This window comes from Schistocerca cancellata, chromosome 10 (assembly GCF_023864275.1).
Source record: "Schistocerca cancellata isolate TAMUIC-IGC-003103 chromosome 10, iqSchCanc2.1, whole genome shotgun sequence".
Taxonomy (NCBI): Eukaryota; Metazoa; Arthropoda; class Insecta; order Orthoptera; family Acrididae; genus Schistocerca; species Schistocerca cancellata.
In genome coordinates, this window is record NC_064635.1 from 21,169,147 (window position 1) to 21,197,084 (window position 27,938).

Consider the following 27,938-nt stretch of genomic DNA (forward strand, 5'->3'; position numbering starts at 1 on the left):
CAGGGGCAGATGTGGACTCTGACCACAATCTATTGGTTATGATCTGTAGATTAAAACTGAAGAAACTGCAAATAGGTGGGAATTTAAGGAGATGGGACCTGGATAAACTGACTACACCAGAGGTTGTACAGAATTTCAGGGAGAGCATAAGGGAACAATTGACAGGAATGGGGGAAAGAAATACAGTAGAAGAAGAATGGGTAGATTTGAGGGATGAAGTAGTGAAGGCAGCAGAGGATCACGTAGGTAAAAAGGTGAGGGCTAGTAGAAATCCTTGGGTAACAGAAGAAATATTGAATTTAATTGATGAAAGGAGAAAATATAAAAATGCAGTAAATGAAACAGGCAAAAAGGAATACAAACGTCTCAAAAATGAGATCGACAGGAAGTGCAAAATGGCTAAGCAGGGGTGGCTAGAGGACAAATGTAAGTATGTAGAGGCTTATCTCACTAGGGGTAAGATAGATACTGCCTACAGGAAAATTAAAGAGACTTTTGGAGAAAAGAGAACCACTTGCATGAACATCAAGAGCTCAGATGGAAACCCAGTTCTAAGCAAAGAAGGGAAAGTTTCCAGAATGAGATTTTCACTCTGCAGCGGAGTGTGCGCTGCGCACACTCCGCTGCAGAGTGAAAATCTCATTCTGGAAACATCCCCCAGGCTGTGGCTAAGCCATGTCTCCGCAATATCCTTTCTTTCAGGAGTGCTAGTTCTGCAAGTTTCGCAGGAGAGCTTCTGTAAAGTTTGGAAGGTAGGAGACGAGGTACTGTCAGAAGTAAAGCTGTGAGTACCGGGCGTGAGTCGTGCTTCGGTAGCTCAGTTGGTAGAGCACTTGCCCGCGAAAGGCAAAGGTCCCGAGTTCGAGTCTCGGTCGGGCACACAGTTTTAATCTGCCAGGAAGTTTCAAAGAAGGGAAAGCAGAAAGGTGGAAGGAGTATATAGAGGGTCTATACAAGGGCGATGTACTTGAGGACAATATTATGGAAATGGAAGAGGATGTAGATCAAGATGAAATGGGAGATATGATACTGCGTGAAGAGTTTGAGAGAGCACTGAAAGACCTGAGTCGAAACATAGCCCCCTGAGTAGACAACATTCCATTGGAACTACTGACGGCCTTGGGAGAGCCAGTCCTGACAAAACTCTACCATCTGGTGAGCAAGATGTATGAAACAGGCGAAATACCCTCAGATTTCAAGAAGAATATAATAATTCCAATCCCAAAGAAAGCAGGTGTTGACAGATGTGAAAATTACCGAACAATCAGTTTAATAAGCCACAGTTACAAAATACTAACACGAATTCTTTACAGACGAATGGAAAAACTAGTATAAGCCGACCTCGGGGAAGATCAGTTTGGATTCCGTAGAAATACTGGAACACGTGAGGCAATACTGACCTTACGACTTATCTTAGAAGAAAGATTAAGGAAAGGCAAACCTACATTTCTAGCATTTGTAGACTTAGAGAAAGCTTTTGGCAATGTTGACTGGAACACTCTCTTTCAAATTCCAAAGGTGGCAGGGGTAAAATACAGGGAACGAAAGGCTATTTACAATTTGTACAGAAACCAGATGGCAGTTATAAGAGTCGAGAGACATGAAAGGGAAGCAGTGGTTGGGAAGGGAGTAAGACAGGGTTGTAGCCTCTCCCCAATGTTATTCAATCTGTATATTGAGCAAGCAGTAAAGGAAACAAAAGAAAAATTCGGAGTAGGTATTAAAATCCATAGAGAAGAAATAAAAACTTTGAGGTTCGCCGATGACATTGTAATTCTGTCAGAGACAGCAAAGGACTTGGAAGAACAGTTGAATGGAATGGACAGTGTCTGGAAAGGAGGATATAAGATGAACATCAACAAAAGCAAAACAAGGATAATGGAATGTAGTCGAATTAAGTCGGGTGGTGCTGAGGGAATTAGATTAGGAAATGAGACACTTATAAAGTAGTAAAGGAGTTTTGCTATTTGGGGAGCAAAATAACTGATTATGGTCGTAGTAGAGAGGATATAAAATGTGCTACAGAAGAATGCTGATGATTGGATGGGTAGACCACATAACTAATGAGGAAGTATTGAATAGGATTGGGGAGAAGAGAAGTTTGGGGCACAACTTGACCAGAAGAAGGGATCGGTTGGTAGGACATGTTCTGAGGCATCAAGGGATCACCAATTTAGTATTGGAGGGCAGCGTGGAGGGTAAAAATCGTAGACCAAGACCAAGAGATGAATACACTAAGCAGATTCAGAAGGATGTAGGTTGCAGTAGGTATTGGGAGAAGAAGAAGCTTGCACAGGATAGAGTAGCATGGAGAGCTGCATCAAATCAGTCTCAGGACTGAAGACCACAACAACAACAACAATACTTGTAACATACAATTTGTTCCAAAAGGACTTTTTTTAAGATTATGAATACCTTAACAAAATTCAATGAGAAACTTCTAGATGAAACTTGGTTTTCTTTCAGAATTAACTGTAACATTCTTCCACAATTAATTCATGAGATGTGACTGTGGATTTTAATCTGTCTGGTCAGTGCCACTTTTTCCATCCACTGGACGTTTAACCCTTCAGTTGACCCTAATAAGTCTGGCTTAAACAAACAGAAAGTGTTGCATAAATGCAACCAAGTAACATTTTGGTGTGCACTATCCTCCAGATGATCATTCCACTTCTTCCACTATGCAGTATTTGGTTTACATCTTGACACAGTTCATATTGGACGTCATATATTTTAAAAATACGCAATTTGTTCTTTCCAGCATAGTATGTATTCCTAACCCCATACAGTAAATATAATACATGACAACCTTGAATTTGAAAATTAAGATTCGGTGGCCACCCTGATGTTTGTACAAAGAACAAATCGCTTTCTTGCATTTAGATTCTGAAATTATATAAAGCCTCAGTTCCTTTCTAGTAGGTAGCAGCCAAAAGTGAGGAAATGTCTGGCCGTAGTGCGGTTTAACGTGGCAAAAACTGGGGAAATGTGCCATTTCCCCATTTTCAATATTTTTTTTTTTTTTTTTTTTTTTTTTTTTTTTTTTTTTTTTTTTTTTTTTTTACATATTCTAGAGCACTTGCTCCCCACAGAATTTTTAAACAATAGGATTACTGAACTAATTTGTAAACTACATTTGTATAGCAATCATATAATCTGTCTGGAATCGTTCTTAAGTGGTGCCTCAACCTTCTTCATTATGTTATGCTATCATGGAACATGCCATATCCCAGTCAGTTTGCTGCACTAACTGTTAACACTTTCAGAACAAAGCCACTAAATGTTACAGGGCTACAGGCAGTACACATGTGAGAAGCTACAGTTAACCACGTTCACTAGGCCCAAATATAATGAGAATTAAAACACGGCTAAAGTGCGAAAATTACGGTACAAACCATAGTCGAGACACCTTAATCTCAATGTTCATTCTCTGTTGTGTACAAAATTGTTTTTTGTGATACCTACTGATACTGCATACAACATAATGATTTAAGTTTGTCAAAGGAATAACGCTTTATTATTAATTTGGTGGGATGTCGAATGAAAAGTTGCAGAAGTGGATGGCTTTGAATAAATCCACAAGAAACTAAACTGAAACTTTCAAAGGAATTTTACATTGCAATGTTACGAATCCTTTTTCTACCAGCTTAACGTGACTTTTTCGCGGCATATAAACTGACACTTTTTAATAAGATAAATGATCGTTTAATAATAAAATAAACAGATAATTGTAGCAAGCAACTAATTTCGTCAAGACAGATATTCATTAAACTAAGTACCACAAATTACAAAAATATCAGTGGATCCTCACAATACGTGAATGTTGCAGCACGATAAGCAATAGCGTGTTAAAAATATGGGCCACGTTATGTTTCCCTCCCCTTTTTCACAAAAATAACAGCAGTGACAAAATACACCAATCCACTTCTTATAAAAACGTAACGAAAGATTTCACTAGTATGGTTGAGAAATCACCAAAAAGCTGTTGCCAAACAGATATTTGTCTTCTCCTGAGTAACTCTACAACTAAAAGACTGTTGGTGCAAGAAAAACAGGTATTCACTGATGATGCGTAATTTTGGTGCTCGTGAAAAGAGCTGTCAACACTTTACACTTGTAAAAACGGTAACTATCGTACTAATATAAGGAATTTCGCAGTAACTACGTTATCTGTATCTCTACATGGGTAAAGGCAATATGACAAGACTTTTTATTGTTAAAATTAATGCTTCATTTCCGTTATAAATAAGAAAAACAATAACTGTCTCAAAAGTTAGAGCGTAAGCAGTCTCTGTTTTTGTTGATGACTAGAAGATGTAAACACCAAAGATACAAATGTCCACGCCAGGTTCATCTGAAACAAAGCATCCTATTGGCTCTAGCTACCTTGAAGTGCTATTGGTTGGTCTCGTTTCGAGCCGAGTTATCCCAAACGGCATGTGCTTAGTGCTATCTCCACATTCCACGAGCGACATTTGAAGAACTCGCCAATGCGCAGTACTATCATTTGTTCATTTCCTGTCGTCTTGTCACCTGACGCTTATTTTGACGATTAGCGCATGCGTAATACCAGGCTCTTTGGCGGCTGTTTGAGTTTTGGAGGTGCCGACTGTCATTTGTTGTGTAGGTATTTGTGTATTGTGTCGTGTGTTGTGCCCGCGTGTAATACTTTAAAATTTGCCATGACTTCTTGGCCAAAACAAAATACACTGCATTTTTCAGAGGCAGTGCGCAGGCGTCCATGTGTATGGGATGTGAAACTAGGAGACTATAAGAACACTCAGAAAAGGTACGACGAGTGGGAGAAAATTGCTAAGGCATTTAACGTGTCAAGGAAGAAATGTGAGGACAAGTGGCATAATTTAAAAAGCCAATATAGTCGCGACTTAGCGAAAAGGAAGAGCAGCAAAGGAACTGGAAGTGCTACAAGCAATGTATACCACTCTACATGGTTTGCTTTTGAAAGTATGCAGTTCATAAGAGACAATTACAAACCACTCTCTCATAGGAGCACACATGATGTAGTGCCAGTAAGTAAATTTGTTATATTATTTTATTAATAATATATTTTGCAACATTTTTTCATGCTAATGCTTTACATAATGTAAATATTTACAATTATTTACAATTTCACTGAAAAACATGATTCTCCATACTGCTATGGTTTGAAGTCCTGAATACTGCAGAAGAATAGAGCATATTCCTTTGTCATCATTTAACAATGATGTGGAACTTATTTTCCATACTGCCATAGGATGGAACTCTGAATACTGCAGAAGTATTCAGCATATTCTCTTCTGCAATTCAGCAATGAAGTTCTTCGGCCAGTTCTGGGCAGTGGCTCCAGCATAGTAGGGATGTCCCTCCAGGACCCAGGTATTACGTTGTCATTATCTCGCTCGCTGTCGTATGTTTCTGCTGGACAGTACCTTTGAGATTTTCTGTTTTGAAGAAAATTATGTAAATAAACACAGAATAGTGCCACCACTGTAGCCTTTTCCAGACTGAGAAGCATTTGCTCCCTCAGCACTCTGTAAACAGCACTTATAATCCCAAATGCATTTTCTATTACTCTTCTTGCTCTGCATGCTCTATAGTTAAAAATACGTTGCCAACTATTTTTTTTTATGTAAACGTGGAAATGGTTTCACAATATTTTCCTCTAGGCCAAAGGCTTCGTCAGCGATGAAAACATATGGAACAGGCTTGCTCCTACCAGGAAGAGGAGTTGATGGTGCTATATTTAGATTTTTGGTTTCTAACATTTTGTAAAATGAGGTGCCTTTAAGGACACCACCATCTGAAATCCTCCCCTGTGTGCCAACATCAGCGTAAATTATTCTATAATTAGCACCAGCAATTGCTAGCAAAACAATGCTGAAGCACTCTTTATAATTAAAATAAACTGTTCCACTGCTGGGTGGTGCCACAGTGTCAATGTGCCTCCCATCTATAGCTCCCAAACACCTGGGGAAATTCCATTTTTCTTCATATTCTTTGGCAATTTTCAGCCATTCCTCTTCAGTAGCAGGAAGCTGGAAAGAAAATTGTTACATTTTAATTTAATTTATGGATGGACACTCAAAAAATTCTCAATACATTAAGATGCTTTGATTATAATGTATGTATATAACATATAGCTCACTTTGCCTTGGAACTGTGTTATGTATTTTAAAGGTCATGGAAGCCCCAGCCACAGAAGGAGATTGTGAAGGAGAAGGAAGCATTAGTTTCCCTTTCGATGTAACAGAAATGGAGCAGGTGACATTTGCCACGCCCCCACAAGACATTCTGGAAGTGGAAACCACTCCAGTCATCTCTGTGCCTCCACATGAAAGTGGATCCGCAACCGTGTCACCCTGTACCACTCCAAGTCCGAGTGGAAGTGGTAGATCAAGTGCACTGAAGAGAGCCAGGAGAGACCTGGATGAATACCGAGAAGGTCTTTTACAGACCTTAAGAAAAGTTGGCGACAATTTAGCAGGCAGAAAAAGGGACCAGTTTTCCCACTTGGGTGACTTTGTCGCCAATAAGCTCAGATTTCTTTATGAAAATGGCCATACTAGAATTATAGCAAGACTTGAGAACGGAATATACAGATGTTTGCAGGAGGCAAACGATGAACTAATAGATGCAAATGCAACATAATTTATGGATTCTTTAAAAACATGTATAAATGTTGAACTATGCATGTCATGTGCTGTCAAGTACTACTTAATAAAACTAGATACAAATTAATGTTGTTGGATATCTTTACTGTGCAGTATGTGTCCTCAGAAATTGTGATATTGTATTACTGAGTGAAGCATGTCAGTCATTCCAAAGAACTAAAAGCTAAGCCATTTCAGCAAAATTTGAGAAATTTATCTATTCGAGCAGCCTCACGTGGTTATGTTGGCAACTTTGACGCGGTAGAAAATTTGTGCTGCTGTTCCTGGTTGACAGTAACTTGTATGTACACTCGTCTGCTTGTTAAAAGTAATTGCCCTCGTAAAACGAAGATTTCATGACAAAACATATGCATTGTCGCGCAATTGCTAATGCCAACGACTCGCACACGATTGTCGGCATTAGCATCTGTTGTCAACATTATCACGTGAGGCCACCGGAATAATAGCAAAAAATTGATATATATAAAACTTTTACCTTCACTTCTTGGGATAAAACTTGCACAATGGCCTCGCAAACACGAAGAATAATGTTGCATATGGCACTTTTTGATATTCTATGCAGATACATTAATGTCGAAAAGGAACCCCCAGTGGCCAAAAAACGGAGTGTTACTGCCAACTGATTCTCTGGTGGAATCGCTTCCCGAAAGTTTGTGTTGGTTTTGGACACAGGAGGAGCCACAAGAGATAACAAACCGCGGAAATCCTCCATACTCATCCTAACATAATTTCTAAAATATGCGCCATCCTCTAGCGTTAATTCCTGAACAAGCATTGCGTAAGCTCCGTGAGTAGCGCGTTTGCAAAGAAACACTCTCTGCCACCATGTACGCTTCCACCACCTTTTCTTCCTATCATCTTCCAAAAGAGCAAGTGTACCAGCACATAAAACTGTGAAATCTTCCAAATCGTCGTCAAAAGCCATCGCACAGTGATACAAATCAACCAGTGTAAACACACGCTCATACATGTATGAGGTTGATACTTGTCAACTCATACAAGTCGCGATACATGTCGCAAAATCGCATATACATGTATCTCATACATGTGCCGATACAAATCACAGTGTAAACGCAATGGTTGGTCTTGTTTCGAGCCGAGGGGTCCCCAATGGCAAGTGCTATCTCCACAGAACAACAAAAAAGACAAATGCAACTCCTGTGTTAAAAGTGGGAAACACAGACCGGCAGCATTGCCTCAAGTAGTATGGAGATGAACTAAAATATGTCAACATTGTAGGTTGCATCCCCCCTTCCCCCCCCCCCAGTTAACTTACATTGTAGGTTTCTATTTTTCTTTTAATTCTATTACCTTATTTTTCTGGGCGTGCTATGTAATTATTTTGGCTGGCATCATAAAATAATTGAAACACAGTTATAGCACACGATAATACAGCAGAGAGAAACCTATTCAGTAATATTTTCAGTCTATTTTTGATGTTTGCGTCTGACAGACAAGAAAACATGATAGGAGCAGCGACTGTCAGGCGCCAACGTCAAAAATAGAAACTTCCTGGCAGATTAAAACTGTGTACCGGACCAAGACTGCAACTCAGGAGCGCACACTCCACTGCAGAGTGAAAATCTCATTCTGGAAACATCCCCCAGGCTGTGGCTAAGCCATGTCTCTGCAGTATCCTTTCTTTCAGGAGTGTTAGTTCTGCAAGGTTCGCAGGAGAGTTTCTGTAAAGTTTGGAAGGTTGGAGACGAGATACTGGCAGAAGTAAAGCTGTGAAGACAGGGTGTGAGTCGTGCTCAGGTAGCTCAGTTGGTAGAGCACTTGCCCGCGAAAGGCAAAGGTCCCGAGTTCGGGTCTCTGTCCGGCACACAGTTTTAATCTGCCAGGAAGTTTCATATCAGCACATACTCTGCTGCAGAGTGAAAATCTGTCAAAAATAGACTTTTAAATTGACATGCTTGTATTGTTATCTATCAACATGTAAAAGCTCCTGCATGTTTTATGGTTCATAACAACTAGATGAAACACTTGAAACTGAGACTAAGTCAAAACAACCTTGTAGTGTAAATAATTGTAGCAAAAGAAAAATAACGTTGTAGCAGCTAAACTGGACTACAAATATTCCTGAATAATGTCATAATTTTTATGTCATACAAGCCGCTGGATCAATGGAGAAAAAAAGCCTATTATTAAGAGAATAAGCAGCAGTTAAAGAGGTTCAATTAAGAAATATTTATCACAGTATTAATTAATGAAGAATTCTATAATTTGTTACAACTATGTTTCAGGACTATAAGTTCTGAGTAACTGCTCAGCAAACTTGCACTACTCACCATTAATTTCTTAAAAAGGTTCCTACATCTTACTACTGTAAATACTTCAACACAAAAAAGAAAACATCAACATCAAGTACCAAAAGCAGGAAAGGTGGATAAAAACAGTGAAATGAAAACACTGAAATGAAAACAAGAACAGTTGCCACAGCACCACTAGTGCTTGGTAGGCCCAATTCACTATTAACAAATGTCACCTGATTTGGAAACACACCCCTGTTTAGCCTATGCCTACTTTCATTCATAAAATCTGCTTCGAAAAAATGATCTTCACAAACAAAATAAGAAGTACAGTTCACATCTGGTGACAGTTTACAAACACTCTTCCACTTTAGAAGCAACTCTTGTGGTTGTTTTGGAAACCTGTAGAAATGCTTGTTGAAAATTTCCTCCGTTGAACCCACTTAATAGCCAGATGAACAGACGGGGAACTTGCAGGAGTATTTCAATGTCAATCTGTTGTGTTGAATATTCTGAGAAAAACATAAGTCTTCATTAAATAAAACTACTACAGACATATCAAAGTTATTTAAATAAACAAACGGAAACCACACTGCTTAATTCACGATAGAAGAGAATACATTTTATTTTTAGGTTACAAGATTATTTAATGAAAAATTAAATGTCTTACCTTACAATTAATTGTGGACATTTTTCAGCAGGAAATCTCTTCAATTCCACGAAGAACTTTATTAATTTAAAGTTGTGATGTCCCCTTAGAAGAATTGTATACAAGACTGTGCTTAAACTGACACAATATTTTTAGCGCAACGCAATCTGACTTTCAGAAATCCCTACAAAAGAATGGCCCTGACTAACATTAACCTATACCTTTCACAAATCACTTACCTCACCAAAAATCTTCGTTACTCGAACTACTGCAATACAGCGAGCGCCACTACTGCCAGCTAAATAAAAGATTCAAACTACGGAAGGCACTAACTACTGATAGGCATAGTTAGCAAATGAAAGACTTTAATAGAGAACAAACAATGTATTTACCTCAGTAGTGTTCAAAAGTCATAATGTATATAGCAGTTCATGATATCCAGTATTGCAAATTTCAAAACTCCGCCATCTCTCTCCTCACATCCACCACTGCTGGCGGCTCACCTCCAACTGCGCAACACTACGTGCTGTTCACATCCAGCTGCCGCTGCCCAACACTACAATGGCAGACAACAATGCAAACTAGCCACAGACTGCACACAGCACAGCCAGTGATTTTCATACAGAGCGCTACGTAACGTTGCCAATAAGAAAACATAAACAGCCTACTTACATAGCCCCCATGCTCCCCACAAAAAATTTTACAAATTGTTTTGGGCAGTGACCAATAATGATTTGATAAATTTTTCATAATTACAATAACAAAGATATCAAATGCACACACTTATTTATACAATGTTGGTCAAAAACTAAAATTTTCTCACAGTCCATAAAGACAGTCCAGATTGTTCATCACAGTAAAATTTCAGTGTTTTTTTTTTTTTTTTTCAAAGTCTGAGCAGTAAAAGACAATGCACACGGAAGTAGTGGATTTCCATGCAGTCTTGAAGAAGTAGTGTTGTCCTTCCAACGGAAAGACAGTGCTGACTCTTGACATGCTGACAGGTAATGGGCCACAACAGAGCAAACCCACAGCAGAGTCATTCGACGTTTTGAAGAAGATTGGTAGGTAGGTCATCACAGAGCAGACCCACTGGAGTCCTGGTAGAGAGTATGGTATTGGTGGGCCACCAGAGGTGCAGACCCACTGCAGTCCTTGTAGAAATAATGGTACTGGTGGGTCAGCAAAGGTGTAGACCCACTGTAGTCCTTGTAGAGATGGCCAGCAGCTATCTGTTGCGACTGGGCAGGTGCACATTCACCATCAAAGACTCTTGCGGAGAATTTAGCAAGTCCATAAACCACCACTTGTGCACTCACAAAAATTTTGGAATTGTCCTTAGAACCAGCAATGCTGTTATCCAGTCCCTTGCTGAATTATCAACACAACAGTCCCTACTTCTCACATATTGTCCATATACTATGACCAACAGAAAAGTGTGCAGTGAAATGAATGCTTACAAGTTACTTAATTTGATGAACTGGTATCAATTACAATATTATAACATGAGAATACAGTAACAAAGGTACAAAATACATCATTGAAAACATAACAATACAGATAACATTTGTAGTACAGGCTTTACAACAGAATAGAAATAAACATATACATCAGTGTTACAGGAATTATGACATAAGTAAATACATAAAAGATCAGAATAACTTTCGAAACATCAACTTCACACATGAGCATTAAAACAAAACAGAATAAATAATGTCTAAACATCTTTACAAAGTAAACAACATAGTATTAGAAAAATTCTACAACATAGCTCTCATCAGCTAAACACATAAAGACAGGAAAAAGACAAATACACAAGGATACATAAACACATAGCAGAATAATACGAAAGGAAAGACAGGGTTCGTTTTCAGTGTAACATTTGGTACTGCAGTCCAACCCAAAACTTCATTCCATAGATTATTCGTCTTATTTCAACATTTTTTTCCACCAAAAAATCCTATCCAAGCATGATTTCTGTATTTATATATTCACATTTTTCTTATGTCATTATTTATTTTTCATTATCTTACCTCATCATTTATTTCCAAGAAAATCCTACCTATACCTGCTTTCTGTACTTTTTTTGTATAACTTCTCAATGCATTTCCTCCAATTAATCGCAACTCATTCTCTTGTCGGGTACAGCTAAACTGGTGGCTGTCCGACCTTTGCTTAACGTGATTCGGAAGAATGAAGACCTTCAGTTGAGTAACAATAACTTTATTGCGAACGCGTATCTTGCGACGCCCGGCATGTATGGACAGATCGGAGCTATAAAATTTGCTTCCGGCCTAAGCAGAGTATCCTTAATCCTCGGAAAACTTCTGTAATTAGGAGAGGAAACAGTACTCGTCCACACAAGTCAGGAGGCAAGGAACTACTCATAACTCAAAAAACAAGGAATAATAACAATAAACCGAACGTATATAAAAGATAGAAAACACAGCGCCTCTAGAGGCTGGGCGCGGAACTATACCAACGTCGCGTAGAGTAATTGCTACAGCACCACTGCACTGACACACGCGCACAGCACACACACACACACGGCGAGCTTGAATTAGCGCGCTGCAGCGTCGCTACATCAGCCCCCCGGGCGGAAGCGGAGCGTCGGCGTCGAGATACCGCGCCGGAAAGTGCACCCGACGTCCAGAACGGGTCGTCCTCGTCGGAGGAGGAGGAGGAACAACGTCAGGAGGTGGATGTTGTGCTGCGTTGGGCGGCAGATGTTGAAGAGCCGGCGCCGGAGATGTGGCGTCAGTGTCTGGAACAGCGGTAGGTGAATGCCTGCGACGAGGTGCCGCTAGTGGGGTGTCAGGAAAAACATACGCAGGTTTAACCCGATTCAACGCGACATTCGTAGTTTTGCCGTTCACTAGGATATCCATGGTGTGGGCACCGCGCCGTAGCACTTCATATGGACCAGAATAAGGAGCTTGTAGAGGCGGTTTGACGCCCTCAGTGCGGAGCATGACGTGACGACATTGTTCCAGGTCCTGGTGCACGAAAGTGGGCGGCTTGCCATGACGTGTGGCTTTCGGAGGGCGAATCTTTGATACATGGTCCCTCAATCGTCGCAAGAAATCCGGCTGGCCAGTAGACACTGTCTCTGTGGCATCAGCGTCTACAAAGTCACCAGGAAGGCGCAGTGTTTCTCCATAAACCAGTTCTGCCGCTGACGACCCCAGGTCTGGTTTGAAAGTCGTCCGTAAGCCTAACAAGACCACCGGTAGTGCGGTTGTCCAGGTTTCTTCGTGGCACATCAGCGCGGCCTTCAAACAACGGTGCCAGCGTTCGATCATTCCGTTGCTTGCTGGGTGATAACTTGTGGTCTTATGGTGGGTGTAACCACAAAACTTGGCCAGCTGTGAGAACAGGTCTGATTCAAATTGCCGTCCGCGGTCAGTGGTAATATGTAGTGGGCATCCAAATCTTGCCAACCAAGTCATTGCAAAAGCGGAAGCTAATGTGTCTGCTGTGATATTATCCACCGGCACTGCTTCCGGCCAACGTGTAAAACGGTCGATCATTGTAAACAGATATCTTTGCCCGTTCGAAGGTGGAAGTGGTCCGACTACATCTAAATGAACGTGGGCAAAGCGGGCGGTGGTATCCGGAAAATCGCCGATCGGTGCGTGTACATGGCGGTTAATCTTGCAGCGTTGGCACTGAAGACAAGATTGGACCCACTCGCGGCAGTCTTTTTGCATGCCTGGCCACACAAAACGTTGCGATACTAGGCGGAATGTCGGGCGTACCCCGGGATGGCACAATCCATGTACTATATCAAAGGCTTGTCTTCTAAAAGCCGGCGTCAGAAAGGGACGAGGTCGGCCGCGAGAAACGTCGCAGTATAGCTGTGTATCTTCCCCCGGAACATCAACGAGTTTCAGTTGCACTGCGGAAGCCGTGTCTTTGACATAGGCAAGGAGTTCTTCGTCGTCTCTCTGTGCCTGTGCCAGTGCAGGAAAGTCTATGGTACTGGAAACACTGCTGATCCGTGAAAGGCAATCCGCAACAATGTTGTCGATCCCAGAAATATGTCTAATGTCGGTAGTAAACTGGGCCACGAACTCAAGGTGACGAAATTGACGGGGAGAGCAGTTGACACTATTCCGACGGAAGGCGAACGTGAGTGGCTTGTGGTCTGTATATATCGTGAAAGTTCGCGCTTCCACCTGGGGGCGAAAATATTTCACTGCCTGGTATACTGCCAGGAGCTCACGGTCATATGTGCTCCATTTTGTCTGTGCAGGCGAAAGCTTGTGGGAATAATACGCCAGTGGCTGCCATGCGTTGTCGGACCATTGTTGTAACGCGGCACCAATCGCCGTCTGGCTCGCATCTACAACAATTGCTAATGGCGCGTCGAGCCGTGGGTGTGCGAGAAGCGCCGCGTCGGCCATGCTCCTCTTTGTTGCCTCAAACGCAGAACACATGTCCTCTGTCCACTGTATCAGAGACTTGCTATTTACTTTAGGGCCCGATAATGCCGCCGTCAAAGGTTCCTGCAGCTCCGCAGCGTGAGGAAGGTGTCGTCGATAAAAATTGAGCATCCCCAAAAAACGACGTAATTCTTTGATCGTAGTTGGTCGGGGTAGCTGCAAGATAGCGTCCACCTTCTCGGACAGAGGAAGAGAGCCTTCAGCAGAAATCTTATGGCCAAGAAATGTCACCTCTGACTGCCCAAAAACACACTTGTCCACGTTCAAGACGACACCGTAACGCTCCAACCGCTCGAAAATCTCTCGCAGATGTTGTCGGTGTCGATCGTGGTCAGCAGAGAACACTAACACATCGTCCAGGTAGGCGAAACAGAACGGCAGCCCCTGGAGAACCGAGTCTATAAACCTTTGCCAGGTCTGAGCGGCATTGCGTAAACCGAAAGTCATAAATTTGCTTTCAAACAAACCGAAAGGCGTTATTATTGCAGTCTTTGGAATGTCGTCATTGGCCACCGGAATCTGTGTATACGCTTTAGCGCAGTCCAGAACTGTGAACACCGTGGCACCATGTAGAGCGTGATTATAATCCCTCAGTAACGGAACGGGATATCTGTCCGGCACTGTTTGCACGTTAAGCGCACGGTAGTCACCGCATGGGCGCCAAGCTCCACCCTTCTTCGGAACAAGATGTAATGCGGAGGACCACGGGCTCTTAGATGGCCGCATTATGCCCTCGCGAATCATGGCGTCAAATTCTGCCTTCGCTATCTTCAATCGGTCCGGAGCGAGACGCCTAGGTCGCCATGCTACTGGGGGACCGTCCGTCGTTTGAATGTGATGCACCGTGTCATGTGGTATGACCCTGGGAGCGCCGGGCGGCCTGGTCAAGTTCGGATAGTTAAGCAGTAATTCAGTGTACTCACCCTCCGTAGCATGGACCAACTTGGCACTGTGCGTTGCGGTGTCGCGATGGAAACCCGTGGCTGCTAAGCCAGTGACGCTGTCCACCAAGCGTGCGTTCGCGACGTCCGGCAGCAGGTGGTAGTGTGCGAGAAGATCAGCCCCGACGATCGCCTCCGTGACGTCAGCCACTGTAAAATTCCACCCGTACGCGCGACGTAGGCCGAGATTAAGCTCCATCCTCTGTGTGCCATATGTTGCGATGGAAGAATTGTTGGCAGCCGTCAGACGGAAGGCAGTTGGCGGCCGGCAACGATGTATGGCTGTTCGTGGTATGATACTCAGGTCCGTCGGGGTCACCACTTGTCGGGTACAGCTAAACTGGTGGCTGTCCGACCTTTGCTTAATGTGATTCGGAAGAATGAAGACCTTCAGTTGAGTAACAATAACTTTATTGCGAACGCGTATCTTGCGACGCCCGGCATGTATGGACAGATCGGAGCTATAAAATTTGCTTCCGGCCTAAGCAGAGTATCCTTAATCCTCGGAAAACTTCCGTAATTAGGAGAGGAAACAGTACTCGTCCACACAAGTCAGGAGGCAAGGAACTACTCATAACTCAAAAAACAAGGAATAATAACAATAAACCGAACGTATATAAAAGATAGAAAACACAGCGCCTCTAGAGGCTGGGCGCGGAACTACACCAACGTCGCGTAGAGTAATTGCTACAGCACCACTGCACTGACACACGCGCACAGCACACACACACACGGCGAGCTTGAATTAGCGCGCTGCAGCGTCGCTACACTCTTATAGTCTACCCCCTCTTAAGCTAACTTAAATCTACTGAGCTCAGATGCATAAACTAAGGGACGAGGCAATGCAGCAGCAAAAACAATTAACACAAACATCAAAGACAAAAATTTTAAATAGGCAAAGCAATTGCAGTACTACAACTAATATAAGGCACTGTGCAGCAAACAAGAAAAATAAAACAGTAGTAAAACTAGCTTAGAAGAGTAACACAAAGTCAAATTCAGTAACACTATGCCTGGCAAACTTATACCTAAACATGACATAGCTCAAGCAGAAAAAATATTACAGTAAAAACAACAATGCAGAAAAGGGAAATGTCTATTCACATCTTAATGTCTATGTAATTAAAATGGTGCACCATAAAAACTAATGCTACAAAAAATTACCAAGTACTTGAAAAGAAAATTATATATGCAGTTACTGTTATCAGTCCCTTCTTATTGTTCATTCCATTCCAAAAGCTCCTTTTTCGAAGAATGTGGATCATAAAATAATTATTTAATAGAACTGTTGACAGAAAGTGTTCACATTAGCAAATGCATCTAAGTTTATTTTATAAAACTAATGCTGCAACACAGCTGGAAACCAGATATTAAATGAAATAAGCAACTATGAAAAGCAAAGCATAAAAATATCATTCAATAGTCATGTGACATTTCATAAGTTTGTAGAAATTCTCTCAACTCTCGTAGAAAGACACTTGTCATAATCAGGTGTGCAGATGTAAGTATCTTTCCAAGTAATGAGCGTGTCGTATTTGCGATGCTTTCTCTAAAGGAATATCAATGGCGAGGATAATGGCCTCTTTTTTTTCACCTAATGGCTTTCTTTTGTCAGACGACAACCTCTCAGCTGGGCGCCCAAAACGCATTACGTGAAGGTCACTTACCTTTCTCACTGAAATATTTACGACAGCAGTATCCGCTACAGTGACAGTCTCATATACAAAATTTCACGGGTCGAGAATTTGCGTTGCAAATGTGTAGAAACAAAATCTTATGAATATAACAGTGTCCAAAAAATTTTTGCCGGCATTGTGATACATTTACGCATTTACACACATTTCATAACTCTTACAAGTACGATTCTTGGTTTCCAACAACCTTTTTCACAAATCAGAGTGCCTAACCACTACTCCTTATTCCTTACCTTGTTACACATATACATATTCGTCGACATTCTTCAATATTTCATCATTATAAATATGTAGCATAATCAAATTCCTCATATAACATCGGCTTAATGATCATAAACATACCTCAACAGCATAATACACATCGTCGTCGTAAAAATAACATCATTACACCTCAGTCAAATCTCAAAATCGTCGTAGCTTCCTCCAATAATTTCAAACCATAAAAAATATTCTCTGCTCATTTCAATAGCGTCATCTACCTCAAACGTACTTTAAAATCATTCTCCCTTACCAAATACATCATTCAAAGCTCTCATAGTATCACAATGGTACCAAAAAAATATGAACAGTTCACAACGTACAGACAAAATACAATTTCGTAAGTGTGAAGTTATACAACGGTGTAATTACGTAAACATCTGTCACTGATGTAGTAAAAAAAAATGTTTATCTCTCAGTTAAATGATCAGATAGCTGTGTAATTTATGTGTTACAGAAATATGGTACCGATGTGTAAAGTTGTATAAGCAAATACCATATTAGCTAGGGCTCCTTGTGCTTGCCACACACATGGTACACAAAGTAAGCGTGTACCCCCCTGAGGATTAATGTAATTATACCCTCAGGTGTTACAGATTAGAGCAATCGAATAAAATGTGTCACGGAAAACCTTTGTATCATTGTAATTCAAAAATCTTTAAAAGTAAATGTTTTAAGTAGAGAATTAATCACTCAAATACGTGTACTGTAGCGCTAAACTGTGCGTCTTGTTGTAAGATAATCTCTGTGGAAGTGTCATAGTTATCGTCCTCCGAAAGCTAAGTTCTGCAGAAGTCAATGCACTTACCTCATGATAAACAAAAGTGAAATGCTTTGCGTATAGAAATCTTACTTATTACGCTTATTGCCGTGATGAAGAAAGTACTGTGCTGTAACGTATTGTTGTTCTACAGATAAGGCTGTCTCCTTGTAGCTATACCACAAAAGTTACTACTAAAACATGTTTTGCTTTCCAGAAGAATTCTGAAAAACCGTGCAGATATAAAACAGATAGTCCGCAAAAGCAACAATGTAAATTGTGTCACACATTAGTAACGTCGTGATATAATCGTGTAGCTGTCACATAAACTACCCACTGCGTCATCTGGTATCTCTCAGAAAGTACTTTAATTCAGAATGTACACTCCTGGAAATTGAAATAAGAACACCGTGAATACATTGTCCCAGGAAGGGGAAACTTTATTGACACATTCCTGGGGTTAGATACATCACATGATCACACTGACAGAACCACAGGCACATAGACACAGGCAACAGAGCATGCACAATGTCGGCACTAGTACAGTGTATATCCACCTCTCGCAGCAATGCAGGCTGCTATTCTCCCATGGAGACGATCATAGAGATGCTGGATGTGGTCCTGTGGAACGGCTTGCCATGCCATTTCCACCTGGCACCTCAGTTGGACCAGCGTTCGTGCTGGACGTGCAGACCACGTGAGACAACGCTTCATCCAGTCCCAAACATGCTCAATGGGGGACAGATCCGGAGATCTTGCTGGCCAGGGTAGTTGACTTACACCTTCTAGAGCACGTTGGGTGGCACGGGATACATGCGGACCTGCATTGTCCTGTTGGAACAGCAAGTTCCCTTGCCAGTCTAGGAATAGTAGAACGATGGGTTCGATGATGGTTTGGATGTACCGTGCACTATTCAGTGTCCCCTCGACGATCACCAGTGGTGTACGGCCAGTGTAGGAGATCACTCCCCACACCATGATGCCAGGTGTTGGCCCTGTGTGCCTCGGTTGTATGCAGTCCTGATTGTGGCGCTCACCTGCACGGCGCCAAACACGCATACGACCATCATTGGCACCAAGGCAGAAGCGACTCTCATCGCTGAAGACGACACGTCTCCATTCGTCCCTCCATTCACGCCTGTCGCGACACCACCGGAGGCAGGCTGCACGATGTTGGGGCGTGAGCGGAAGACGGCCTAACGGTGTGCGGGACCGTAGCCCAGCTTCATGGAGACGGTTGCGAATGGTCCTCGCTGATACCCCAGGAGCAACAGTGTCCCTAATTTGCTGGGAAGTGGCGGTGCGGTCCCCTACGGCACTGCGTAGGATCCTACGGTCTTGGCGTGCATCCGTGCGTCGCTGCGGTCCGGTCCCAGGTCGACGGGCACGTGCACCCTCCGCCGACCACTGGCGACAACATCGATGTACTGTGGAGACCTAACGCCCCACGTGTTGAGCAATTCGGCGGTACGTATACCTGGCCTCCCGCGTGCCCACTATACGCCCTCGCTCAAAGTCCGTCAACTGCACATACAGTTCACGTCCACGCTGTCGCGGCATGCTACCAGTGTTAAAGACTGCGATGGAGCTCCGTATGCCACAGCAAACTGGCTGACACTGACGGCGGCGGTGCACAAATGCTGCGTAGCTAGCGCCATTTGACGGCCAACACCGCGGTTCCTGGTGTGTCCGCTATGCCGTGCGTGTGATCATTGCTTGTACAGCCCTCTCGCAGTGTCCGGATCAAGTATGGTGGGTCTGACACACCGGTGTCAATGTGTTCTTTTTTCCATTTCCAGGAGTGTATTTTCAAGTAGACCAAAATGTTGCATTAGAATCTCATTAGCAGTACTGGTAAATGTTCTAAGTATGTAAGCCTGATAGTCGTTACGTAATCGTGCAACTAAGAAGCAAGAATGTACACACACAATAACACTGTGACGTCTGTTCACTATAACAATGCATTCGTAATTTCTGTTTAAGTAAGTTCTCTTGGCTCTTGATTTGATATTTAACTTCCAACATTGTTGCATGGTAACAGTTTCTAAAGCATACTAGTAACGTGAAGTGAAACGTTTTATGGCAAAGACAAAGTTAAAAAGCAGATTATCTTTCAATAAACGGTTTTACATGTGAAATGTCGTGTAAACCATTACTCTTCCTAGTACGCAGAGTTTCAACTTCAACGCAATTATCATGCGGTATTCGTCCGTAAAGAATACTGGAATTTTGCTCAAGGTTAGCGTCAATGTTATTTTTCCCTGAGCCAGCGGGCGCAAGTGGCTGCCTGTGGTGCGAGTCATTGTCTGTTTCTTTGTTGGCGCGTGTCGTTCCTTGGATTAGGAGGCCTAACTTCCACAAATTCGCCTTGCCGAGAGGGCGCAGCCTGATGGAATTCAGGCCTGTCGTTTTGTCGGTAGTTTACATAGTTTCTTGTTTGTCGGTCATGTGGTGGAGAATTTCTCCCGGAATCATAACTGCGCGCTGAACTGTTGCGTCTGAAGTTATTCTGTCTCCCTTGATAATAATTGTTTTGGTTTCCATATTGTCTGTTCCTATGGTTATCTCTGTCATATTCATAGTTAGGAAGTGCGATCTTTTTCTGTAACTATTACTCTGCCAGTGGTTGTCGATGGGTGGTGTCTGTTTTGTTCACGATTTGTATTGTGAGAATAGCCTTGTCGTGTCCAGTTATTATTTCTTTCATCGCGGAATTGCGACGGATGTGACCTGTAGTGATTGTTTTCCTGTTTTCGCATCCCGCAGCTGTCTGTGTCAATTTCTAATTCTTGTAAGAGTCCCTGAAAAGCTTCAATGTCGTCTTTGCAACGTCCTGCTAAAATAATATGTCTCAAATGTTCAGGCAGTTTGATTAAGCAAATGCGGATGGGTTCTGAGGGGCTGTATGGGTTTGACAGGTACTGATTCTTGTGCAACATGTCTTCAAAATATTTCACAAGACTGGAAAATTCAGATTGTTCGAAACGTTTCATCATTATGATGCTATGCTTTACTCGGTCTTGTGTAGCTTGAGACCAATATGCTGAGAGGAAGGCATGATAAAATTCTCCTTCACTGTGACAATCGTAAATGACCGATCGCATTCTTACAGCTGGTTCATTCTCCAAGTAGCCACACATAAATTCTAACCTGTGCTCCAATGACCAGTTGGGAGGAAAACAATGAGAAAATTGATGAAGCCATGCTTGTGGATGAATGTCGTTGCCAGAATTCTTAAATGTTTTGAATTTACGTGTAGTAATGAACAGCTTATAGTCGAAATCATCGTGTCGGCGAGTCGCACATCGCTCATTGTTACTTCGTTTCGGCGGTTCCATCTCAAAATCCAATGCGCCTTGCCAATTTCTTTCATAATTTCCGAAGTGTCCTGTGTTATTATTTTGTGGTTGTTCCGTATTTCTATGTCCCTCTTCCCGTACTGGGGCGCGAGTGTCCTCTGAAATATGTAATTCTTGTATTGCCTGCGTCAACTGATCTTGTACTTCCCGCATTTCTCTTTTGTACTGTGTATTGATTTGATTTTGATTTTGTTTGAATTTTCTAATTTGTTCATACTGTTCTGTGTCAGTGAAGGCTACGGGTCTTGTGTCATTCAGATCATCGTCTACCTTTGTAGATAAGTTAGTGACCTGATCCGAAAGTTCGGCTACTTTCTCCGATAGTGAACACATTTCCTCAGTGTGTTTTTCTGAACCAAGTTTCATAGTGTCCATTTGTGTTGAAATCGAATCCACTGTGTCCTTTAAGTTTTCCTGAGTTTTTGCAAGTTGCATAACCGAATCGGTAGATGCAACTGAGTCAATTTTAGCCTACAAGGTCTCATGGTTTTCATGAACAATGGTTTGCAGTTCTTTTATGGCTGCTTCGTGATTCTGTAATGCATTTTCATGCCGCGAAAAAATAGGTTGAAAATGCTCACAAATTTGTGTTTTTACGTCATTACAGACTTTTTGACATTTCGATTCAATGTTATGTAACTCAGTAGTTAAATCTTCACGTGTTTGTTCAAGCGTGATGTGAAGATTTTGTTCCATTGCGTCTAACTGTTGCTGTGTTTGTCTCTGGTGTTGTTCCATTGTGTCTAACTGTTGCTGTGTTTGTCTCTGGTGTTGTTCCATTGTGTCTAACTTTTGAAGCCTTTGTACCATTTGTCTCTGATTTTGTTCCATTTGTTGCATTAATTGCAATAATAATGTATTAGTGTCTGGAATCTGTTTCTCTATGCTTTTTGGCAGTGCATTTTCACCGGCAACATTCACATTTTGACAAGCAGAAAATGTATCTTGACTCATTTGAGAAAACGGTGAGGACGCAAAACCTGAATCTACAGTATTTGCAAAATTGTGTCCTATCATTTCGGATTCCTGAGGCGAGCTGTTGCCGAGCGATCGATCGATAATGCTTCCCTGTTCACTAATTGTTTCACTGCCTACGTCATTGTTTGCCGCCCGCTCCATTTCCCTATGCACAGTTACCAAATTACTATGTTGAACATTAGTTAATTCATTACATGGTGGCGCTAACACACTACTTTCGTCTTGACTGTCATTTCTCAGTTTACTTTGGAGCCTAGTATTACGTTTTTCACACGCCATTATTGTCACAATATTTCACACAACAACACAGAAATACACAATTTGAAGAGCAAAAATAGGGGAATACATTAAGATAGCAATGAAAATAATATCTAGTTAATTGCAAGCGCAGCTGCGAAATACTTGGTGCAAATCTACATGCATGCCACAACTGTGTTACTGTACAACAATGAAAGACTGCAACTACAAAGGAGATTCTCAATACAATTACGCACTAGCAATAAACAAAATCTACACTAATTACACAAACTACAAGAAAAAATCAGAAGATTCCAGTGAGGTATCCTGGCAGGGTCGCCATATGTGACGTCCCCTTAGAAGAATTGTATACAAGACTGTGCTTAAACTGACACAATATTTTTAGCGCAACGCAATCTGACTTTCAGAAATCCCTACAAAAGAATGGCCCTGACTAACATTAACCTATACCTTTCACAAATCACTTACCTCACCAAAAATCTTTGTTACTCGAACTACTGCAATACAGCGAGCGCCACTACTGCCAGCTAAATAAAAGATTCAAACTACGGAAGGCACTAACTACTGATAGGCATAGTTAGCAAATGAAAGACTTTAATAGAGAACAAACAATGTATTTACCTCAATAGTGTTCAAAAGTCATAATATATATAGCAGTTCATGATATCCAGTATTGCAAATTTGAAAACTCCGCCATCTCTCTCCTCACATCCACCACTGCTGGCGGCTCACCTCCAACTGCGCAACGCTACGCGCTGTTCACATCCAGCTGCCGCTGCCTAACACTACAATGGCAGACAACAATGCAAACTAGCCACAGACTGCACACAGCACAGCCAGTGATTTTCATACAGAGCGCTACGTAACGTTGCCAATAAGAAAACATAAACAGCCTACTTACAAAGTACAAAACCTGTTTATAATGAAGATGGGTAGTTTGTAAATATGAGACAGATACAAAGACGACTGTAACCGAGGACCACAGACTTCAGTGTAGAGCAAGACGATAGAATATTTCAAAACAACCGCCATTGGAGTTCAGACAGCTCTCATTGGTCAATTCCAGCTTCGTGTGACCCCTAGCACCTTTAATGGTCTGGAATGGAAGTACGTGGCTTGTTGCCTCTTCGGCCATATAGCTATCACCCCCGTGGCTATCTCTTTCAGTGTGTCGCCGCATTTAATGTTGCATGGGTGAAATATAAGAGTAGAGATCTTGGAATCTCTCTGGTGTACTTGTCTCTAATTATTAGATAGCTTCTGCCATACTCACAAATTTCTTCTGTGGGGGCTTCTTTTAATATAATGATTCATTTGATTTTTTTTCAGATGTAGCGAACGTGACCGCCTCCGTTTATCAGGTTTTAGTGACTGAGAGAGATGGGTAAGTTACTGGTCTGACCCGTAAATGGGAAGTGAGGTTCGGTGACTGTGGCACAGTACAGCGTAATTTCTTGTAGATGGATTTACCTGGTTACCTTGCGCCTCTGTGGACCATCTATAACAGGTCAGGGGTTAAGATGGCGGCGAGCATGGGTGTACTCGATTTTGCTGCTAAAATGAATTATAGCGATGTAATTAAAAAGATAGCGTGTGTGAAGTGCAAAGTGAAATCGCTAAATATAATGAACGTAAATGTTTTCAGTGTGTAATCAACAGCCTTAGAAGAGAAAACGACGGCCTGAAGTACGAAAATATGCAGCTGAAATCGAAACAAAACATGGATGATCTACCAAAAAAAAGAGTGCCGGAAATTTGGAAGAATGGAAGAAAGTATCCAACAACGGAATGCATTAAGGCGGTGGCACACAGGAAGAAATAGCTAACGTTGACGTGGTGCTCTACGAGTTTTGTAGCTTCCTGCTATTTCACGTTGAGGAGCCATTTTTCTCACGTGAAACACAAAATAAGTTCTGCGATATTTCGAGGCCGGGTATTACAGTGATCAAATCTCTGACAAAGAAATTTGATAAAGATGTGATCAAATATTCCGTCAAATACATGGAGGTACTCCATGGTCACCTTCGACCATAGATTATATTTATGGTCGAAGATGGTCACATATATTTGATAAAGATCTTTGACGTAGCGCTAGAAGGGGTATTACTGTCATCATAATTTTCGTCAAAGTTCAAGATGGCTGATAACAACTACTTATTAGCCGTAGCAGTTGCATGTACCACAATTGCACTGTGTGCGCATGCGGAAGAGAGGCGGGGGAAATAAAGGAAACGCACCTGGGTGAAGCTGTGGGTTTTACGACGACACGATAAAAGCATTCAACAAAACTAGTTAGTGAGCTTATAGTGGAGGACGTGAAGTCATACATAAATTACTTATAATGGATGAGCATATATTTCTGTATGTGCTCAACGAAGTGTATCCTCATATCACAAAGCACAATATTCACTTAAGAACTGCTACATCTGCAGGAGACAGTCCAAAGGATTGCCAAACAAAGTTCTACAACATGAGGAACATGTACAATGTTCAGAATAGAAAAAGGAAAGAGAGTATGAGAAGCGGAGTTGGAACAGATAATGTATTCACCGTTCATGTAGTGGATTATTAATAACTTGGTAATTTCCAATAACTTTAATACTAGTATTCGATAGTACACTCTAATCTGGGAAAGAAGTACCGTACAGCACATTTCATAATTTGTTTTCAATCGTTTTCCAGGTGTATACGACAGCTTTATGGTACTTTCATAGGTTAGAATGTCTGGAAGAACACTACATCCCTCGCAATTGCGTGGCAACACCATTATCGTCGTCATCCTCACCATCAACTGAACACAGTTATAGTTTTCAGGTTTGTACATTTACTTAAAACCGATTTTGTCCTAGTGTTTGGTATTCTGAAAAGCACTGTGAACTGCACGGAAATATTTCCCCGTTATTTATGTAGTTATGTTCGAATTGCATACTATTTGGGGTTTTTGGAAATAAATGTGTCGATTATAGTGTACTTTTCTGTGCAGCATGCAGGTAGCCTGATTGTTAAAAGTTGCGTCTATTTACGTAGTAGCATCAAATGTAATATATAATTGAAGCATTTCGTGTGTTGAGAGTGCAGAAGAGAGGACGGGAATATCACATTGTCGAGAATTTTCACCTTTGAAAGTGAATCTGTAATTGGCTTGAAGTGTCTGTCTGTATTTCACTGTCAAGTTTGCATAGACCTCTTTTTAACCTGTTACGTGGTACTGTTGTTTATTGGCTGATTTTAATACTCACCAGTAGCAGGAGTGTAAGGATCACTACTTTCAACTAATCTTGATTTGGAGTTTGTCTTAATATTTTTTTAAAAATATGATTGGGATGTTGTCTGGCAACATATCTAACCCATCCTAACACATTCTTTTACTGCTGGTGGTTTGTGATATCAATGTGAATTTGTCACATGCTCATAAAAAGTAATTTTTGTTTACAGCACCCTAAAATACAAAGCTGGATACTTTTATCTGAGTTGTTTTATGTATTTCAGGTGGATGAAAGCTCAGTCGATAATAACGCTGTGCGAGCTCCCACACATGATGTGATGGTGGAGAATGATAGACTTCAGTGAAGAAACTGAAGTAATAGCTGAAGTACTTTCGCCAGCAACTACATTGAGTATAGGACAGAGTGGTGCAGCAAGTAATTCTACACAAAAAAGAAGGAAATGGAGTGAGGAAGAGAGCTATTCAAATGCTCTTCAATTAATAGCTGAAAGATTACAGACTAATAGTAATGATGATGTTGACACATTTGTGAAATATTTGGCCACTGAGATGAAGGCCATTAGAAGTTACGAAACAAGAATGTTAGTTAAACAACAAATTCTCCAACTCTTGTATCAGGCTGTTCTCAATCAATAAATGGTGTGTGAATTCCATTTGTTTTTTGTTTATCTACTCATTCTTTCATGGAATCCACAGAGAAAATTATTTTCTTGTCAACCCCTAGAGATCTGAGAGTGGCCTATTCATATGTGTGACTTCTCAAAATACTGTCAGCAGCAGTTATGTACCTTTGTGCTACCAAATCACATTAAATCCCATAAGTATGAAGAATGATGGTAAAGTGTGGATAGTATTAGTCATATTTTCTTGTATTTTTCCATTGTTGGTGTGAGTTGCATCATAAAAGTGAAAGTGATACATGCTAAATTAAATGCTATAATATTTTTGTACAATAACTATGGGACCAAACTTTTAAAATCTCATTAGTGAAAGTTGTAAAAGTAGTTGCACAATTCATGTGTACACTGAAGACACACTGCTGGCAGTGTGTTTAGAAAAGTAAATCAGTCTAGAAGTGTAAGTATGACTCCACAATTTGTGTGTACTTACACAACTACTCCCATTTTTAGTGAAGAATTTTGAAAGAGAAGTAGGTTAATATTTTAGTTATCATTTGGGAATGGCAGTGTGAGTAGTTGTTACACATTTCAAATCAACATTCTCAGCACAGATTTTTTTTTTTAAGGTCATAGGTGATTACTGTAGACTTCAGCCTCAGTATTTTGTGTTACTCATTTTGTACATGAGTATCATCAGTACTTAGAGGCAGTGTCCTACCTTGAGGTTTAGTCATCTTCATAACCAGCAGCAAGAACAAACGATTAATAATGGAACAGTAAATAATTGCTAACGCAATACATACCAAACCAATGATAAACTTAATAAAGTAAATAGTGACAGAAAAATTTTAGGCCTATAATAGGCTTCAAGTTCACCTTAGTCATTCTCACAAAGAATAGTGAAAACTGTCATAGGGACTGTTAGGCAACACCTCCATATAGCCAAGGAAAGTTAACACTACTGAGCTGTTATTTTAATATTCCAAATGTAGGTGTAACTTTAACACACAACAGATACCGGTTGGTTTCATGTTCCGCGGATCACATGCACGAAATATTGTAGTGAATATAATAGAGGGAAACATTCCACGTGGGAAAAATATATCTAAAAACAAAGATGATGTGACTTACCAAACGAAAGTGCTGGCACGTCGATAGACACACAAGCATACACACAAAATTCTAGCTTTTGCAACCAACGGTTGCCTCTTCAGGAAAGAGGGAAGGAGAGGGAAAGACGAAAGGATTTCTTTGCCTCTGTATTTGTCTTCTTGTGTCTGTATATGTGTGGATATATATATATATATATATATATATATATATATATATATATATATATATGTGTGTGTGTGTGTGTGTGTGTGTGCGCGCGCGTCCTTTTTTCCCCCCTAATGTAAGTCTTTCCGCTCCCGGGATTGGAATGACTTCTTACCCTCTCCCTTAAAACCCAAGTCCTTTCGTCTTTCCCTCTCCTTCCCTCTTTCCTGATGAGGCAATTGTTGGTTGCGAAAGCTAGAATTTTGTGTGTATCGACGTGCCAGCACTTTCGTTTGGTAAGTCACATCATCTTTGTTTTTAGATATAAATATTGTAGTGATGTAGAAAAAGTGATTTTTACATAAACATTTAAGTTAGTTTTGAAATATGACAATATGCTGGACGTTTATAAAGACTGTTTAAAACAAAAGGTAATTCCTGCCCACCACATTTTACAAATTACAGTAATAGAAATTCTTCTAGAGAATAGGAGTTGTGAAAGAGAAACTTAAATTTGCTTTAAAATTGTAATTTGCTGTCTGACATTTTATATTAGGCCTACTGGGTTGT

At 41.1% G+C, this 27,938-nt stretch overlaps 1 protein-coding gene and 1 long non-coding RNA gene across 2 annotated transcripts; one reads left to right on the plus strand and one right to left on the minus strand.

The window, feature by feature from the left end:
• Window positions 1-5,329: 5,329 nt before the first annotated feature.
• On the minus strand, window positions 5,330-7,427 carry LOC126106816 (uncharacterized). Its single transcript, XM_049913210.1, has 2 exons — window positions 7,147-7,427; window positions 5,330-6,035 (listed from the first exon to the last, which is right to left on the minus strand). Exons 1-2 carry the CDS (start codon window positions 7,387-7,389, stop codon window positions 5,616-5,618), a joined length of 663 nt encoding a protein of 220 aa, XP_049769167.1. The 5' UTR covers window positions 7,390-7,427; the 3' UTR covers window positions 5,330-5,615.
• Window positions 7,428-24,369: 16,942 nt separating this feature from the next.
• On the plus strand, window positions 24,370-26,144 carry LOC126106817 (uncharacterized). The gene is made up of 3 exons (XR_007523395.1): window positions 24,370-24,844; window positions 24,948-25,079; window positions 25,755-26,144. It is a non-coding gene; the product is annotated as an uncharacterized LOC126106817 (long non-coding RNA).
• The last annotated feature ends 1,794 nt before the right edge of the window (window positions 26,145-27,938 follow it).

What these genes read in the sequence shown, in the direction of transcription:
- LOC126106816 (XM_049913210.1), bottom strand. Translation starts at nt 7,389, where the DNA reads ATGAGTATGGAGGATTTCCGCGGTTTGTTATCTCTTGTGGCTCCTCCT. An exon ending in TTTTATCCCAAGAAGTGAAG is followed by an intron (nt 6,036 to 7,146) that starts GTAAAAGTTTTA and finishes TTTTCTTTCCAG; the next exon opens with CTTCCTGCTACTGAAGAGGA.